Raw genomic sequence first — 19,311 nt, 5'->3', positions numbered from 1 at the left:
TGTTTGTGCTGGTTTGACTTCACTTCTTTACCCTGGCATCTTTAATGCTTAGAAAACTTTGTATTTCTACCTGGTTGGGTTTTCTTTCTCCCTTGGTGCGTAGCAGTGAGCAACTGGAAACAACTGGAGAAGGGGAGCTTGTTTGCAGGGCCATCCATGCAGAAGGACGTTGGTGGTTACACATGAAATAGCGTATTTTGCTGCTGGATGTGGCTGTTTTGAAATGAGCTCTGGGTGATCCCGTGCCCTTGGGGCTTTCAGCCACTCTGCAAGCTGAAATGCAGGTTTCCCACTCTGTGCTTCTGAAGGTTGTTTCTCTTTCCAGCCATCACCATCAGCGCTTTCATCCCTAACAAAAACTCCAGTCTCAAGCAGTGTGAAAGGAAAGCATCCCAGGATGAAGTTTTGTCACTGCCTGCAATCAGCAAAGAAACGCCCTCTCCCCGCAAATCACAGGGGCGGTTTCTAATAATCCTATTTCTGGTCATGCCACTCCAGCCCCCTTTTTTTTAATGCAGGGATGCTTTGCAGGAGCTACTTGACTCGTACCATTGTGTTTCTATGTTCCTAACAGCCTCCCCAGCCCCCAAACTTGCTTCTTCTCAGTTCTTGCCTCAAACAAAACCCTCCTGTTGAGCAGCGTGAATTTGAGCGTGACATTTCAGCAGCAGGGCCGTCACTTGGCTGTCGCCTGCACTGCACGCTCAGAACGTGAGCCCCAGCCAGAGCCATGCACAAAAAGAAGTGTAACAGCATTAAGATGTGGCAAATTTATCACTTCTGGGTGCTGTCACAGCACGAGCATAAAACTTGACAGTAAAAAATAAAACAATTTTGTGGCTGGCATTTTTTATTACTTTTAGTATGCTGCTTTTTGGGTTGTTGTTAGTGGAAATTGAAATTATAATGGTATGCTTCACTTAAAAAAAGAAATATAAAAAAGTATCCATAGCAACAGGAACATCGGAATTATTGTAGGCTGATCACTTCTCTAACTTGAGTCACATCACATGCCTTTCAAAGGCAGTCCCAGAGGTGCAGGGTTTTAATGGATTATTTTGTGGATTGTTTTTTCAGATAAACAACTGTATACACAGCACTTTCTCCATCAATATTCTCCTTACACAAAGATCTAAACCTAATAATTGCCAGCGTGCTTCGTTACACAGAGTTGGGAATTCAGGCTTGCTCTCACAATCCTCACTTCACGTGAGGTTTTGTCAGCTGAGTTGGAGCCTTCTGGTTAAATCATGTCAAACAGGAGAATTTCCATCAGGTTCAGCTGGTGTTAATTCTGCTTTAAAGTGTTCAGGCAAAGTACAAGGTGAGGGGAAGGGTTGCTCAGCTTGCTCTGTTGGGAATCTGCCTGTTAGATGGCAACTCGAGTCGATCTTGTGTTCTCTCCTTGTAGAATTCTTATTTGCTATCCCCTGAAAGTCACTCCAACAGAGCTGATGCGTAAAAGCCCATCAGTGTGAAACTGTGCCCAGTCATCTTTTGGATGCTGTCTCTACATCTGAGTCTCCTTGATCTCCTTCTGACCTGAAGCAGTTCTAGCTTTCAGGAGAAAAGCCCCACCAGTCCACACTGATGGCCTTCCTCTGAGCTCCTGTGTTACTGCAGTTGAAATTGTGGTAGTAAACTTCTTTACATGCTTAGAAATCTCAGGCAAAGAATCGAGACTTAATAAGTGTTCACATGCATAACAACACCAAAGCTTTGTGTGTATCTGACATTCCTCATGTTCAGCAATTTGCTTTTTATGTCCTTCATTTCCCACTGTTGTGCAGTACGTTCCTGGGTCATCATTTCCTGCATTTTTCCCCAGAGGAGGCTGCAATTGAAGGATGATAGATGTGCAGAGCAGAACATGCAAATTACTGTTGAATGAAGCAATCTTTCGACAAACAGAACGTTACTTGTCATTTAACCTCCGCAGAAGAACAGCTGATGTGCCAACGAGTGGCTGTGGATCGCCGAGAGAAACAAGAGAATGTGTTGGGGTTCTTTTCCTGTTTTGATTTACCTGTAAGGAAGTGTCATGTGAGCATGAAAAGGAACAAGCTCGGAGGAGACAGCTTTCAGGTTCTGAAGGTAGTTGTCATCAAGGTGATGGTAAGCAAATGCTGGTACAGGAACTTGCTGTAGTGTCTGTCAGTGGCTTCTAGATCAAATTGGTTTTGTATGCATGTTAAAAAAAAAGAAGGTGGGTGGGCAAAGAAGGCAGAATGATGCAAAAAAATATGTCAGACCTGCAGATCTGGCTCATGTTTTAAAATCACATTCTTTGTGTCTGCTATGAAATCACGGGACTCTTACATGGTCTTCAACAGAAACCTGTAATTTTGTGATTGAAGCGTGAGCCAGAAGATAATCCAGTTCACTCTCATGTTCTGTTAAAGCCCTGGGTCCAGCAGGAGTCAGAAATGTTCCTTTCAGGTTGAGCATGCAGAGTCGTACAGATATTCTGAGCCCTGACCTTTGCTACCAGACTGCAAGTTAAAGCCAGCAGTTCTCTGGCCTCACCTCTCAGCTGTGCAGTGTCAGGCATAGGATCCAGCAGGTTTTCTCTAACCTTTAGGTGGAGCTTATTAACTCGAGGTTTCTCTGAGCTCATATTCTCATTTCTCAGAGTAATTAAATGAATCCCAGAGGCTGTGTCCTCAGCTACCTGGGAGTGCTTTTGCTGGTAAGGTGGGTGCCTGGGCAGTAGGCGAGAGTTAACCAGCAAGACATGACTGTCCATGGACACAAACAGCACTGAGAGGGCCAAGCCTTTCCTTTTGTGAAGGAAGAATGGGAAAAGATTCTAGTAAAGCTATTGAAATGGGCCCCAAATAGGGTAAGCACACAAGTTGCTTTATAACTGCGATGGGAGAATCTTAGCTAGTGCAGCTCACTGTATTTCACGGGTGTTTCATTCTGCCCTTGATGCCCTGTGCCTTTCCAGTTCTGCTTTTCATGCTCTGAAAATGAGGGCACAGTCTGTCGGGACCAGGACTAATGAAGAGCCAGCAGAGGCAGGAGCAGAACTCTTCAGTTACAGGCATTCTCTTGTCTCATTACCCAAACTGCATAAGGAGGTGCATTCCTGCTGAGCCCCAAATTGCTTCTTTTTACTTCCTACCTGACATAGCAGAGTTACAGTGATCACATTTAAAAATACAGCATCCTCAGAGCAAAGCTCAGGATACAAAACATCAGGCTAACCAGAAACCCACGAGCAGCTCTGGATGCTTCTGCCCAACATCTGTAACACATGGCAGTGACTCTAAGCAGGTCCTGTTCTGCTTTCAGCCTGCCAGCCTGCTCCTTAGCAGCACAAGATGACCAGCAGATGATGGCAGGGTCATTGGGGTGAAGGGGGAAGGTAAAGGAAGGCAGCTCCAAAGCACCATTACATCTTTATCAGCTACTTTATGCATTGGTTTTCTTGTGCCATGCATAGACTGGTACTCCACGCTGTCGTTGGAGGGAACCCATGCTGTTGGCTGAACACATCTGGCTGTATATCTGTACTGCTGTGGTGGCATTGCCACGATCCTGCTATTATTACAATTAAGCCTTTCTGGCGTCTTTTAGAATAGTTCCTACCAAACCAATCCCAGCAATGCATCATTACCTGGTCTAACCTAACAATGCCGTAGTGCTTTGTGCTATAAGCTACCAGCAGACTCCACTAGCACTCTACTACACGGCTTGTGCATCTGCAATTCCCATTCACATAGCAGGTAACAAAGTTTCTAATTATCTAGGCTTCTCTTGTGTCCTCACCGCTTGCCTTTAAACCTTGGAATAATCAATACCAGATGGATTTCTTCTGTTCTGAGTCATTACAGGCCTTCAGGGATTGCTGTGCTCATTCTCCCCACGTGCAGATGAGCCCCACTTCAAGATAGTTTCAGGCTGTTGTATGCGTAACGCATCTGCCAGTTTGTCTGTATGGATTCTCCCTTTCCTGATCACAGCTAGATAAAGTGATGAGAGCCACAACAGCTCACACATACCAAAGTGCTTAAATAGACACCGGGCCTCGCTGTATGCAGGTGAGGAAGGGTGGTTTGAGGTTAGGTTTTGTTGTTGGGTTTGTTTCCCTCTGGTTGGTTGCAGAACTAACCACTTTAACTCAAACCAATACAGAGCCTGTCCTCCATCTGCCTGTTCTAACCTGTCATTGCTGTGATACCTAAAAATCTTTGGATTTTTGGAGTTGAAGGCATTCTGGCTATGGATGAGTGCTGTTCCAGCCCAAGAGAGGCATCCCTTCGATTTGTTCTCAGCTGCGTATTTTCTTACCCTCCCTGATGCTGCCAGATCCTCTTAGCAGGCAGCGCTGTCTGACCTTTACAGTCCTGGGGCCATCACTAAGATCAAGGAACCACCACAATAGTGGGAATGCTGTTGTTGTTCTGTTTGTTTTGATGCAGTCTGCTGCTCGAGGCCTCCCCAGGGAAGAGATCTGGAGGTGAATGCTTTTTTTTTTTTCCTCTTCAGTGTAAGGCTGAAGCTGGGTGTTAAAGAGATCAGAAAAGGAATGATAGAAGCTCACGGAGCAATGCTCCCTAGAGGAGTGCTGGTAAGTAGGTCCCTGATAAAGACAGGCTATAAAAGCCTTCCCAACTGAACCAGTGCTGAAAATAACAGAGCTGGCAGGTGGCTTTCAGGTTTCCTCCCATCTTCTGAACTGCATTATGAAAGTGTATGACGAAGCAAAGCCAAAATATCCTTTGCAAAGAGACTCCAAGGAGCCTTTGGAGTGTCTGATGCACTCAGCATGGCTCCCATGCAACCTGTCCAACAGAGCAGCCACGTGTACCCCTCTCCCCCCAGTGCAGCTATGGGGCAGGGAAACAAGAGCAGTGCACTGAGCGCTCCTCAAGCAGCTGCTCCAGACAGAAGAGCAAGCAGAGAAAGTGGTCTGTACGTCTTCCTTACCCAAGCCAAACTGGTCCTGCCTGTAAACCACAGGAGATGGTGCAGATTCCAAACCATCATCAAGGTGCAGCTTTGCCTCTGAGGGAATATGAGGCCAAGGTTCACAGGGCAGCCAGCAGCGATCTGAAAGCACAAGAGCTACTCATTATTTTTATTTTGACTAGATGAAGACCTGCGGCTGTCATGTGGGTGGAAGGAGGCTGGTAAAGCTGTATGGTTAACAGGCCTTGGGTCAACAGCCTCCCCACAATCCTGCTCTGCCTCCCTGCTTCATAGCACCGTCAGCACTTTGAGTAAGAAATGTCAGCAGAACCAATTATTGGTTGAACCGTTTAAAACGTGGGCCCCTGCTAGACCCAGAAATCAAAGCGCTTCTTTTTCTCCTGTGGTTTTAGTTATTCATGAGGAAGGAACGTGCTCCTGTTTCCCTGTACGCAGGAAGATGCAAACAGCAGATGATTGCTTTCCTCACAGCTCCTCTGCAGCCTACAAAATGTTCTCTTTTAGCTTTTCTAAGTTTAGGCACATCAATACTTCCGTGCCTGTGGTTTACCCTTTCCTGGGAGCCGCCCTCCTGCTGCTGCTCTGTACCATACAATGGTTGGGCTGGAGGTGACCTGAGACCCATCCGACCTGACCTTGAGCACCTCAGGGTGGTGGGGGGACACCCATGTTCCTCTGGGCAGCAAAGAACAGCAAGAATTTTCTCCCAACATCCAACTTTAGGCTTTCTCTCTTTTAGCTTAGAACCATTCCCCTTCATCCTATCACTCTTCCCCCTAATAGACCCTCCACCCCCCGGTGCTGCTCGTCAGCATCCTCAGAGTGCTTTAGGTTTGGGTGGGGGCCTTTATTTCACTCTCACCTCTCATCCTGTGACAGACATGTACTTTTAATAAGCATTAATGAGGAGAAACACTTCAGCCTGCTGCCTCCACCTCAGGTATGGTGGTAACTCATGAGGTGAGCATCAGACTGAGCTGCTGTCTGTGCAGTGAGCGTAGCGCACAATGAGGATTTAAGGATTTGGGCCTCAGGTGTGCTCCATGGCAGGAGTTATCTATAGAAAGGGAGGAGTGGCTGTCAACCCACAGAGACAAGGCTCCTTCCAGGGGTGCCTCGACCAGGACGGGCTGTAAGGGTCGTGCAGCCCCTCAGGCATCGAGCCCGCTTCCCCAAACGTGTTCTCTCAGCTCAAGGTACCTCAGAGCCCACAACGCGCCCCCTCAGAGCCCCCCAACCATCACACTCTCACCGCCTCCTCGAGCCCAGCAACTGTGGTAAACAAGCGGGCGGGCCTCGCGGCTTTCCTGACATTCAGAACAACCAATGAGCGAGGCCGAGCTCCACCCGTTAACCAATAGCAAGCGAAGGCGGGGCGAGACGATGGGCGGGGCTAACGTCACGGCGGGCAGGATGCGGGCTGCTGATTGGTCGGCTCCAGAATGGCCGTTGGGCTGGCGCGGGCGGGAGGAGGGGCGGTGCTGCGGGAGCTGGCGCAGTGAGCGGCGGCGGAGCCACGGTACGGACCGGGGCTCATCGGTACGGAGCGGTTAAGAGCCCATAAGGAGCGGGTTGAATGTGCTTAGAGCCGGCCTGAGCCATGCAGGCAGGAGAGCGGAGCTCCCCTTGTGAGATACGGGCAGGTGATGCCCGGTGCCGCCTCCTGAGGTAACGAGGCGGGCTGTGCTCGCTGTCAGCCGGAGCGGAGCGTGTGGTGAGTAACGGGCTGTCCCGGGTGAGCGCTGCGGGGCTTGGAAGCGAGGTGTGGGATCTTGCTTTGTGGGTTGAAAGTTAAACTGGAGAGCAGAGGGGATGTGAGTAACACAGAGATGGGGTTTGAGAGAGCGGTGATGTGCTGAGATCTATTGGAGCTAAATAACACGCTTCAGCTCCGCTCCGGACAGCACAGCCGGGCAGGAGCGATCCGACGGGCCATGGAGCCCATGGGAGAGGGAGAACGAGACTGGAGGGTGGGGGAGCAGCCGGGGGGGCTGCGGCTCCTCCGTGCGAATAACGCGCTCTAACGCTCTTCCCCTTGTCCTCCCGCAGCGATGCCGCAGCATGAACCCACCGCCTGAACGGGCGGCATCGCTGCTGCCCGGCACCTCCCGGTGAGCCCAGCCTGGAAGCCGCCGTCCTGCACCCGGGATGCGCTGCCCGCCGCCTTCATGCCGGCCGGCCGGACCCTGAGCCGCCGCTCCGCGCCCCGCCGACCCCTCGGGCAGCGCCGCCGCCCCGCCCCGCATCGCCCGCCCGCAGGACACCAGGCAGCGGCGGAGCCCAGCGGAGCATCGAGCCCCGCACCCACACACGTGCGGCCCCGCGGAGCCGCGTCCGTGAGCCCTGAGCCCTGAGCCCTTGGCTGCGGTGCTGCCGGTGGACGGTCCCACCCCCGAGGGTCCCACCCCGTAGGGTCCCACCCGCCGGCCGCGATCCGCCGCTCCATGGTGCTGCCGCGGAAGCTGCCGGGGATGCCGGGCTGGCCGGCTGCGTTGGGGCTGCGGCTGCCGCAGAAGTTCCTTTTCCTGCTGTTCCTTTCGGGCCTGCTCACGCTGTGTTTCGGGGCCCTTTTCCTCCTGCCTGACTCTTCTCGTTTCAAACGCCTTTTCCTGCCCCGCCGGGCCACCTCTTCATCCTCCTCTTCATCATCATCGTCGTCCACGCGGGACACCGAGCTGCCCCGCAGCCCGCCCGCCGCCGCCGAGCCCCGCCACGCCAGCCCCGCAGCCCCGCGTCGCCTTCGGGAGAAGCTCCGAGCCCGCAACGCCGCCCCGGCGGCACACACGGCCCCGGCATCCCGCCCGCAGGGACCCGACGGCGAACGCCCGGCCGAGGTCGGTACCGGGGCTCCCCGCGAGTCCAGAGCTCCGTTCCGCTTCGACTATGAGCGGTTCCGCCAAAGCCTCCGTCACCCGGTGCGGGGCGAGCGGCCCGACCAGGACCCCGACATCCGAGCCCGAAAGATGAAGATCAAAGAGGTGAGGACCCGCACGAACCGCTCTGCTCACAGCCTCGTGCCCCAGCCCTGCCCTCACCTTATAGCTTCATGCACCTTATAGCTTCATGCCCTCTATGCTGGCGCCTTCCCCCCATCCCCCTGCCATGGGTACCCTCACTGCCTTCCTACCCCTCCTCTTCCTCACCTCGCAGCTGCATTGTCCCACTCACAGCCCTGCCCTGCTCAATCACTCCATCCATCCCCTCACAGCTCTGTCCTCATCACCCCTTGTCAGCCCACACATCTCTCATTTCCTTGAGTTCCCAATCCAGGTGCCATCACCTCTCCCTTCTCCATCCAGGGAGGATGATGAGTTGTGGGGGGAGCATCTCTACTCGTGACAACGTTGGCAGGTGTGATGTCTGTGCACACATGCACACCTCTTACTCTTAGGGTAGTGTAACAGCATGGGGCTGGAAAGCACCGAATCCAGGTGAAAGGGAGATTTCAGCTTTAGCGTTATTCAGAAACATGCTTGTGTGGTTGTTGAAGAGGTTCCCACCCGAGATGTGGTGTTTGAAAACGTGAAAGCTGGTGGGAGATGATGGAACCGTGCCCGGCTGTGGGGATGTACAGATGGATGTGCCTTCGTGGTCACAGAGAGAAGGCTTTGCTGGGAGATGAGCTCCTTGAGCGCAGCCCTGGTGGGGGATAAGCTGGGTGTGAGCCAGCTGTGTGTGCTGGAAGGCTGACAGTGCCCTGGGCTGCATCAGCAGAGGGGTGGCAGTGTGTGTGTGTGGGGGGGGGGGTTACCCTCTGCTCTGCCCTCATTGAGGCCCCATCTGCAGCACTGTGCCCGTTTCTGGGCCCCCGGCACAAGAGGGATATGGAGCTGTTGGAGCAGGTCCAGAGGATGCCAGGAAGATGATCAGAGGGCTGGAGCACCTCCTATGAAGGAATGCTGAAGGAGTTGGGCTTGTTTAGCTTGGAGAAGAGGAGGCTGCAGGGAGACCTTGCTGTGGCCTCTTCAGTACTGGAAGGAGTACAAGCAGGAGGGGGACTGACTGACACAGCCTGAGAGGGACAGGACAAGTGAGAGTGGCTTTAAACTGAAAGAGGGGAGATTTCTGATAGGTGTTAAGAAGAAATTCCTTACTCAGAGGCCGGTGAGACACTGGCACTGCTGTGCAGAGCTGTGGGTGCCCCATCCCTGGGGGCGCTGTGTTGGATGGGATCCTGGGCAGCCTGAGCTGGTGGGGTGCACCCAGCCCACAGCAGGGGTTGGAATGAGATGATCCTTAAGGTTCCCTCCAAGCTCAGACATGATGATTCATTAAGGCTTGGGGCTGACTGTTCTGCAGGCTGTTCTGTCGCTTGCTACAGGTGGAGTTATCCTCGGGGCTCTGCTTGCAGTGCTGGTTCAGACCCCAACAAGGCTGGTACCATCGTCAGCAGGGTGACGTGGGTGTGATGGAGGGGAGAGCTTGGCCTCATGCCCACATTTGGTGCGTAAAAGCCTGGCAGCCTTACAGACATTGCACTGCAATCCGTGACCCAGTTAACCAAGAACTATAGATTCTGTTTTTTCACCACATTGTCGGGGGGGAGGAATAAGGAAGCGATAATGCATGCTTGGTTTTATTTCTCTTTCCTCTGTAGGTTCCTTACCGATATCCAATCCCAGCACTCCTGTTCTGACATGAGATGGACAGGCATAATGACATAAGGCTACTAAAAACTTCCATCAGGTTATTCTAGTCCATTGAACTGAAGTGTGGCCACACACACGTGTGATTAAGATCAAAACTCAGTGATTAAGGGTTTTCTGATGGTATTTCTTCGGGAGGAAATGAAATGTGATGATGTAGCTTTGGGCACAGGAAATGTGCAGGAAATGTGTCCAAATTGCTGGAAGAGCAGTTCTGCGTTGGAGGGGCAGGGTAATTTATAGCCAAGAAAAGGACACGTTAGGTTACTGTCTCCAGAACATGTTGTTATAAATCAAAGTCGTGGACAGGCACAAAGCTGTGATGCAAGGAGAAGTCCTGGGAGTTCATCAGTATTGGAGCAAGGAGGGGTTTGGTCCCTTTCCTCACTTGGCAAGACCCAAGCAAACAGCCTGACGTTGCATCAGGGAGGTTTGCTTTGGGTGTTGGGAAGGATTTCTTTGCAGAATGGATGCTTGGTGTTGGAACAGGCTGCCCAAAGAGGTGCTGGAGTCCACCCAAGAGCTGTGTGGCCGTGGTGTTGAAGGATGTGGTTTAACAGACTGGGTAGCATTGGGTGATGGTTGGACTTGATGATCTGAAGGGTCTTTTCGAACCTGGTGTGATTCAAGAACGTCCTCCTCACCACCCCACATCTAAACTTCTTGGTGCTCTACCAAAGAAGAGGATGTGGTTGTAGTGTTGAGGCTCTGTGTAAGCTGCCAACTAATGTGTTACTGCTACATTTTGTTCTGCTTAAAATATAATGTTGTCTGGAGTGTAAAATTCACCTCTTCAGTATCTTCTGCTCGGCTGCTGTCTGGGAGAGCTGTAGGCAGCAGTAGGAGCAGCAGAGCTGGCTGCAGATTGAGTCTGAATAGGGGGTATGCATCCTCTTTGACTCTGTGCTTTGTTTTAACGGTGGTACAGAACAGAGAGGAAGTAGATTAGTAAGTTTAAATGAGGTGTTGAAGCCTGTTAGGAGAAAGTACCGCAATTAGCTGAGCTGACGTGTGCGTGCAAGTGTTCTCATTTGCACTGGAGGGTAACTTAGAGTGGTAGGCTCCTTAGATTCAATTTGTCTCGTTGAAGACAAGTCTGGCATCGATAAGCAGTTGTTTTCCAGAGAAGGAAAAGGAAAGCACCTGTATTGCATAGGCTGTGCTCTGTGAAGGGTCCTTGGTCACCTGGAGGGTTGCCTGGGACGTGCAGCTGTGTGTTACTGTGGGCACTCAGACTTCTTGCAGATAACTTCAATAGAAGCAAATAACCATCTCCCCACATTGAAGGTGGGGACGTTTTAAAGAGGTCTCTTTGATTATTCACCTCTTAAAGTGATGTCTGAAAACATATTAGTTCTGTAATCAGTCGTGCATGGCTTCGGAGGGAATAGTACATCGTATGTGTTAATAACACATGTCAAAAACCAGCTAATAACAGGTATTCAAAAGGCAACAACAACAACGGGCTGTTTGTAGTCAGAAAGTGACTGCAAAAACGCCACAGTGGGATTCCATATTTATTCACTCTCAACAATTTTCAGATCAAATTGCTTCAGTGCAAAGTCAGAATGATTTCCCCTCCAACTGCTGCTACTGCAAACTCGGCCTCAGATCTGGGAAAATCATACTGTGTGGTTTCTGCCTTTCGCATCATAACAAGTAATAAAGGTTTTGCTGTTGGAGCTGAGCTGACAGTTTTGCTGATGATGGATGAAGCAGAACAGACTGCTTCCTGCAGTCGTGCTCTTGTGTGTCTCATAGGTGAGGAAGCAGTGGGGAGAGAGAACAGCGTTACTGTAAAGTATTTTTATACCAACCCTGTTAATACCATCTAGTGCTTAAGAGCAACCACTGCAAGCAGCTGGACCAGAAAGTGTCTGTGGATGAAGTGGAACGAGCTGGCTTTCTTCCAGTCACGAAGATGGAGGAAAAAATGTGAGTGGTGAAGTAGATTCAATGGTTCTTTTACTCTTCAGGTACAAAAGGAAAGTTTCTTTGCCTGATGTTGGAGCACACCCCATCCCTTAACCTGGCAGAGTCCTTTGTCCCTTTTGAATAGGGGGATATGCCAAATTCAGTCAGTTTTTCTACTCCTCCTCTGGTGCAGTGCTCTAAGGTTCAACACATGCTGTATGTCCTCCAGGACTGGTAATACTGAAACCCATTTGTTTTACGCAGCAATTCCTTTCATCCTGGCTTTTCTTCTCATCTCCACCTGCCTTTGCCTCTCCTTGCTGTCTGCTGGCCTCTTTTAACGCTGCTCTAAAGATGCATTTGCTTTTGATAATCAGATCCCAGGGGAGAGAAGGCTGTCAGAGCCCATGCACGCAGTTATTCTGCATCACTGCAGATTAGCAGGCACATACTAAGGTAGATCAGTCTTCTAAATGCAAATATCTTGACAGTTTGTCACTAGAGGTAATTGACAAAAATAGAAATGTGCTCAGGACTGGATTTTGGTGGAGAGCCATTTGCTGTTGGTTTGCTGCTTTCCCATTGTGTGGTTCACCACTGAGGAACCTGAAAGAGGGCAATGTGTTGCTGTCAGGTACTCCTTCAGCTGCTGTGTTTTTGTTTGTTAGTGCATGGAATGATGTAAGAGGAAAGCTGCAAAGAATAATGGACCGGGTTTCTCAGTCCTGAAACGTCATAATTGTGTTTGGTTATCTTATCTATCAGACATTTGTTCTGAGTGCTGTGAGCCCTCCAACAACCAGGAAGCCGTTGCCTGCTGAGTTAATGATTCTCCTGTGGCAGCTGTCTGAGACAGTGTTGGAATGGTGCTGGGGCCAGGTCATAGAATAGAAGTAGTCCTAGTCCTTCTTGTGATGGGAGGCTATGTGAAAGTGATTCCTCTTCCTCCTGCCAGCAGCATTCTAACATCCACTCCACCAACTCCGTTTCTATTAAAGATCCAGTCCTTGCAAGCTCATTTGTGTGATTTATTGTTGACTGAGGGTCTCTTGAAAGAGTTTATCAGCTTCTGGTTAATAAACTTGCTACCGTGGTTTAAGAGTTTCTTCCAGTACTTTCATACAAGAGGCCATAGGAAGGCTGCGACTAAGTTTCTTGTACATTTTATTAGCTATTACCTTTGATAAATCATTGAACTAATCTCTACTGACTGCTTAATGCTTAAGGATTGCTCTGTTCCTCTCTTCAGAAGTTCATATCACAAGTAGTTCTTGAAAGGGGAAGAGGACAGCGGTGCTTCAATCTGTCCCTCTGAGCAGGGACTGCAAAGACAGATGGACAGCAGGTGATCAAGCAAGAGATGATGAAACTCAGCTGCTTCTCCCAGTCTCTCCTGTTTAGCCATCCCATAGTGAGATAAAGCACCAGGTGTGCCAGCAGCTCTTCCCTCTTTTCTCTTTTAGTGGTTAAGCTGAGACAAAGACAGTTTTCAAACACGTTTCTTCTGCTCCCCGTGTCAGTTCTCCCAATGCAGAACATTGTGTGCAGTGATACAGGTTACCTCTTGCTTGTATGTTCCCTTTGGTTTCTTTTTCTTTCCTCCTCCAGCTCTCTCATCTGCTTATGACTGTGCTTTTTGGGCTCCTGAATCATTCATGTGTCAAGCAGTTGACAATTTGCTCGTGTTGGAAGGGCAGATCAAATACTTGGTCCTGAAATGGAAAGAATGAAGTGTGTGTTGAGCCATTGAGTGAACCTGTGACTGTGCTAACCTTTCTGTTTTCTTTTTTTCCCCCAGTGTAGAAGGACTCCTTTCTTATAGCGTGGATCAAAGCTCCATTCAAAGCTGTGATTTACGTTTCCTGATTAAAGGATGTGAGAGGTTCAGTTATTTCAGATCATCAGTGGCAGAGACTGCACCTCAAGCTGTGGTGTAAATCAGTTCTGTTTATCTCCTGGCTCCCTATCCTGACTTCCACCTTTCTCCCATTCAAAAGCATTTTGTGGTGTCCCAGGCTGAGAATCTCCTCTTCCTGGGGAAGGATGTGCTTAATTGTGAGGGTGGACTTCACTTTTTACATATGAAGACACTTTGGAACTGTTGGCTTCAGCTGCACTAGAGCTTTGGGCTGCTGCTTTCAGAGCCTTCTGGTGCACTGTAATTTTCATAACCGTGCTTCATAGTGACTGTATGGGTATTTTTGCTGTGGGCAAGGAAGGCTTTATTGGCTGACTTCAGTATGGCTCAAGGGCAGATTTATGCACAGATTCTGGCCCCTGTTTAGTCATTCCGGTGGCAATTATATTCCATACCAACAAAGCACGCCAGTTGTGGTCGCACATCCAAAGCTCAGGAGTACAAAGCCTTGTATCTTCTGTTTCTTTTTATAATTCATCTGTTTGACATCTGTCCCCCAGGCTGTCCAACAGACAGGCTCAATACCTTCCAGATACGTGGGGTTTTTTCCTGTTTGATTTATTATTTTCCTTCTAGAAAGGGGGAAAAAAAAAAAATAAGGGACCATGACACTTTTTTTCCTTGCAATCTGCCCATTTTTGATTAGTGATGGCAGCAGCATCTTTTAGAGCATCCCCTTGGGCTCTGGCTCTCCAGAAATGAGAATCTCTTTCAGATGGTGTCTTTAGGGAACGTGAAAATGGCTTGCCTTGTCGTAATGCATGTCTGGGAAAGCAATCTTGCTCAGTGTTTGTGGTTCCACCCACCTTGCCCGTGAATGTGGAGGTACTTGGTGAGAAGCAGATGGATTCAGGCTTGGTTCAGCTGCTCGTTGTATATAATCCATCTGGAATGTTGGTCACTTCTGAAGAGAATTTGTAGTCTTTGTGTGTAACTGGGATTTAGGAAGACTCTGTGTGTGTGATGGGATGAACCTGAGATGTAGGAAGCCTTAAGGCAGCCTGTGGGTACAGCACAGAGCTGGGGGGGTTCCTGCATGACTTGTACTGCAGGCACAGAACTCCAGAGGGGAACTTCAAGGTGACATTTGTAGAAGTACAATTACTGCCTAACTCATTGCTCAGATATTCCTCAAAGCATGCTGCAATGAAGTAGTAGTCACTAAGAAAAGCCATTACCAAACTGTCCAACCTGGAGTTAGAAAAGGAACCCAAGTAACAGCATCACACAAAGCACATTGCTCACTTTTGGGTTCTAGCTGCCTGTCTTTGTCCATCCACCCCAGCAGCAGCACTGGAAATAATCGTTGCATGTTTGACAGGCGTCTCCTGATACGTGACTGTTAGCAAAATAGGTTTGTGAGGTGAAGCATCACATTAGCCTGTAAAGGTAATGGTTTCTGACGTTGCAGTAGTGCCGGGCAAAACATTTGCTTGCTGTGCCTCTTTGTGCATGAAAGTCTGAATGTGTTCATGTGGATATGGCAACTTTGCACTTGGAAACAGCAGCACATGCAGTAATTCCTGAGACTAGCATCACATGGAGGCATCACACAGCATGGTGTGGCTCATAGGTATGTTCTCACAAGTTAAAATACCCTCTCGGTAATGGATGTCCTGCTTTCTGCTGTTGTTTCTGTGCATTCTGCTATCTTCTGCCTCTGAAAGCGTTTTGTAGTGCTCCAGATGTGCACAATTAAGAGAGTTGGTTCCTCTGGGTGCAACTTGTACATCACAAAGTGCAATCTCTGAACGTTGTGACAGCAAGTGCCTGAAAAGCAGCTTAAGCACAGGGGCAGAGGAATCTTTATCACTGCTGTTTTTCACAGAACATCTTAGAACAGCCTTGGTTGAAAAGGACCACAGTGATTATCCAGTTCCAACCCCCTGCTGTGTGCAGGGTCACCAACCAGCAGCCCAGGCTGCCCAGAGCCACATCCAGCCTGGCCTCGAATGCCTGCAGGGATGGGGCATCCACAGCCTCCTTGGGCAACCTGTTCCAGTGCGTCACCACCCTCTGGGGGAAAAACTTCCTCCTAAGATCCAACCTAAATCTCCCCTGTCTCAGTTTAAATCCATTCCCGCTTGTCCTTTCACTGTTCACCCTTGTAAACAGTTTGCTTTTGTTACTACAGCATCTGCTTTGATTGCACTGTGGAACATCAGTTGTTTGATCTGTTGTGGAGGGGCCAAGAGCACAAGTAACTTCTGTTTCTGATAGACTTTCTCATAAGCTTTGATTCTACGAAGTGAAGAAGATGGGACTGCAGCTTTTCTCCTCTCTGTACAGTGCCCTGTGCTTTGGTCCAGGCTTACAAGTTTGTTTTCAAACCTTTTACATCCTTTTACATCCCGGCATCTCGTTAAGGAACTGTATCTGCAGAATCAGCTGTTCTTGCTGCGATGCTTCCAGATTTAGATGCAGCTGGATCCAGCTGGGTCTTAATGCCTGAGACAGTCCCATCAAATGGTTGTGTTTTTATTCCCTCTTGACATGGTTAAATCTAGTTGCGTTAAGAGTTTAATTAGGAGCTAGTTTGATTCTGTTTTTCTGTTCTCTCTCCCATTCAGCTTTCCTAGCAGGGGCTGTGCGTCAGGAAGAGACTCTTGAGTTCTATTTCTGTCCTTGTTGCTGACAGTAACAGCACTGGGGCCACTCTGTGCTGTTCTCCCTTTCCTCTGGTGTAGAGCAGCCTGCTGGCCTTGCCTTTGTCCTGTCTAACGCAAATAACATAGAGTGTCTGCTTACCCTCTAACATGAAACCATAGGCAGATAAATGTCCCTCAGTGGAGAAGGGTTTGAGTTGTGCAGCGGATGCTGTTAGGAGGAGCTGGAGCACCTGGCTGCAGTTGTGTGCTCAGGCTGGGGCTCTGGGTATGGAAACACGAGGTTTTACCTTGTGTTTAAGGAAAAGCTGGGTAGAACGATGGCAAAAGCAGCTGCTTGAGAGGTAGCTCAGCTTTGCTGCAGACTTGCAGATAAATTCTAGCTGCCTTCTAATGTTCTGACGTGGTTTTTATGCGGATATTTTAAAGTCTGAAGTACTACTGAGAAAGCAGCAGATAAAAGTGGTCCCTGGAGACTTTCAAGGCTAGGCTGGATGTGCTCTGAGCAATGTAATGGGGCTCTGGATGTCCCTGCTCGTGGCAAGGCAGTTGAACTAGATGGCTGTTAAAGGTCCCTTCCCACTCTAAGGATTCTATGAATCTGTCTGTTGTTATCTGTCAAATTATCTATTTAACCCAGCTGGGGAAACTATTCAACATCATACAGCAGGAGAGAAGGTCTGGGTTTGAACAGAGCTGTGGGGCAGCTGGCAGGGAGATGGGGAGGAGATAGGAAAGAGCAGGTCTTGTTTTCAGAGCTGATGTGGCAGCTGGTATTCCTGCAGCTGCAGAGAAGGGGGGACAAAAGCTGAAAGAGGGGTTTGATGTTGGGAAGAGGCTCCTCACTATGAGGATGGTGTGATGTTGGAGCAGGCAGCCCGAAGGACTCGCTGGTGCCCCATCTCTGGAAGTGTTTGAGGCCAGGTTGGATGGGCAACCTAATGGAAGGTGTCTGCCTAGGGCTGGGGGTTGGCACAAGGTTGTCTTTGGAGGTCTCTTCCACCCCCAGCTGTTCTCTGATGATTCTGGAAGCATCTGCTATAAATCAGCTAAAAGCTGGGACTGCTGCCTGTTAGATGGCAGGCAGCATGGTAAGAACAGAACCTAAAATTGCAGATCAGTCTCTGTGATTTTCGTGGTTCTGGTGCCATTTTTCACGTCTAAAATGATATTGCGTTGTTGCTGATGTGTGGTGATCTATCATGATTAGAATGGCATAAAATATGCCTTGTTTATGTGGATGTACTGTGCAGTTTTCCATCTTGCACATCTCGGCTCCAGCCCCTTCTGTTTCAGCTCGGTGCTTGGAGACTTGGCAGGAAGAAAATCCTGCAGAGTACATCGCAGTCCCCCATACAGCTTAGAAACGTGAAGTCCCCACTTCTAGAAACGTGATGGATCTCTTTGGTGGTCTGGAAGATGCGCTCATGAATTTGGAATGGAAATACAACTGCAGAAAGCAGAAGGAACAGAACAGCACTTTGCTGGCAAAGTGAAAGCTGGATCCTGGAAAATGAAAGCTCCGTGTTGTGCATCATGCCTTTCCAATGCATGGGGTTAAAAAGCAATGAGCAAAGGAAAACTGACAGCCCTTTAGTATGAGTAGGCAGCAGATCCAGCCTCATCCATCTCTGTGTGCCTGATCAGCAGCACGGGACAGGAGAGGGCAGGAAGGTTGAAGGCACCACAGCCAGCACAGCCCAGGGAACCATTTCATTGTGGGACTTCTTGTACCATCCTGAAAAATGCAGCTTGGGCTTCTTGCGTGCTTTGAGGAAGAGCCTTCTGACCTTCTCAAATAGAAGGGTTAGAACTGGCGAGGGAAGGAAATAGCTTGAAATTTCCTACTTGGCTTAAAATGCTGCTGACTCAGAATTACAGTGTGAGGAGTTCTGTGCAGCAAAGTAGTTGTTTCCACATCCTGTCCATGTGCGGGAAGGGTGAGTCCTTCCTAGGCTCTGATTTAGAAGAGAAATGACCCAAAGATGATTACCCACCTATTTCCTTTCTTGCGTGCAAACCCGGTCAGTCACTTCTATGGAGGGGAAAAAAACCAAACCAACTTTCCTGCAGAAAGCTGCAAGGTGAAGCTGTGAGTTCAGGGTTCCTTACAGATCAGTTTTGTTATGATGCTAAAGGAAGAAAACTCCCCATTTTGAATAGTGCTGCCGCTGGAGAAAAACAAAACAACCAGATCTATAGGAAATGAATATCCCAAGGCAGATGGTTGGTGTATATTCAAGTGCGTTTTATGGAGGGTTTCTTCCTTCCCCCATCATTACTTCTTTTCCTCGGGACAGTGAATGTGAGCGACTGATTAACCCTCAGTGAGTGCTCAGAGCCTGGGCTGACTTGCTTTGTCCCCCTTTCCTTCTCCTGGCAGTGTGGGGGTCTGAATGTTATCCATCAGTGCATGTTTTCCTGAGTTCATGTGACCAGCTGGGTGGAATTCTGCTATGGAACCTGGAGATGGACATTCTGTGCACGTGCTGGTGAGGTAGGGCTGTGCCTGAGGCTGTGTTGGGTTTGTAGAACACACAGCCAGAGTGGAGGACAAAAGCAAGAGCTGAAATGACAACAGGAACCTCAGACCGAAGTAACCTGTGTCTTCTGGTCCTGAAATAAAGCAGTGAATGCTATTATAGCTGCTGGGCAGCATCACTCCGAGGTTTGTTTCAAACTGTTGTGTTCTCTCACGTTTCCTGTTTGCCTGAAGGATTTTGGAAGACTCTTTGTTGAATGATGCTGGAGAAGAATGTAGTTCGTTTTCTGAATCAAAGGATACGTGGGTCGCTGAGATGCTGGGGCTGAACTTGCTCAGAGCTGGGCTGTGCCTTATAAAAGGGAGCTTTATTTGAAGCGCTCCTTAGAAGCTGACAAATCCTGGTCTCTCTTAGCTAAAGAGAAGTTTAATTTTTTCCAATGAGATGAAGCCAAAGGGGCAGGAGGAGAGGAAAAGCTGTGCTGGTGCGTGTGTTGGAACACACACAAACCTTGCAGTCCTCCAGGGAAGGTTCATGTGCTGAGCGTGGGCAGGATGGCTCATGTAGCCCAGAAGGAATTGCTTGACTTGGAAGGGGTCCTCAGAAAACACCCAGCCCATCTGCAGGCCTCTGGTAAGAAAGCACTGCTGAATTTTGATAGGGAGATGCCCAAATGCCCTGGATCTCCCCTTTCTTCCTAGTGAAGGTGCTCTGTTAATAGAAGGAAAAGCTGCTCTGCAATCCTTAGAGACCATTTTCTTTTTCTGCTTGCTCAGTATTGAACACATTGTGTCCTTCTTTGCCAA

At 49.2% G+C, this 19,311-nt stretch overlaps 1 protein-coding gene across 2 annotated transcripts in view; it reads left to right on the top strand.

Annotated features, from left to right (window-relative positions):
- The first annotated feature begins 6,433 nt into the window (after window positions 1-6,433).
- Window positions 6,434-19,311, top strand: part of MAN1C1 (mannosidase alpha class 1C member 1) — a 41,234-nt gene continuing 28,356 nt past the window's right edge. For both annotated transcript variants that reach the window (XM_015883364.3, XM_085518404.1), the window contains exons 1-2: window positions 6,434-6,652; window positions 6,988-7,916. In XM_015883364.3, the coding sequence (XP_015738850.2) occupies window positions 7,383-7,916 (534 nt within the window). In that variant the 5' untranslated portion in view covers window positions 6,434-6,652; window positions 6,988-7,382. The remainder of the gene's footprint in view (window positions 6,653-6,987; window positions 7,917-19,311) is intronic.

This window comes from Coturnix japonica, chromosome 17 (genome assembly GCF_054131305.1).
Source record: "Coturnix japonica strain WE chromosome 17, WE-NBRP24, whole genome shotgun sequence".
Taxonomy (NCBI): domain Eukaryota; kingdom Metazoa; phylum Chordata; class Aves; order Galliformes; family Phasianidae; genus Coturnix; species Coturnix japonica.
The sequence above is the reverse complement of the archived record's forward strand: the minus strand, read 5'-3'. Positions and strand labels throughout refer to the sequence as shown.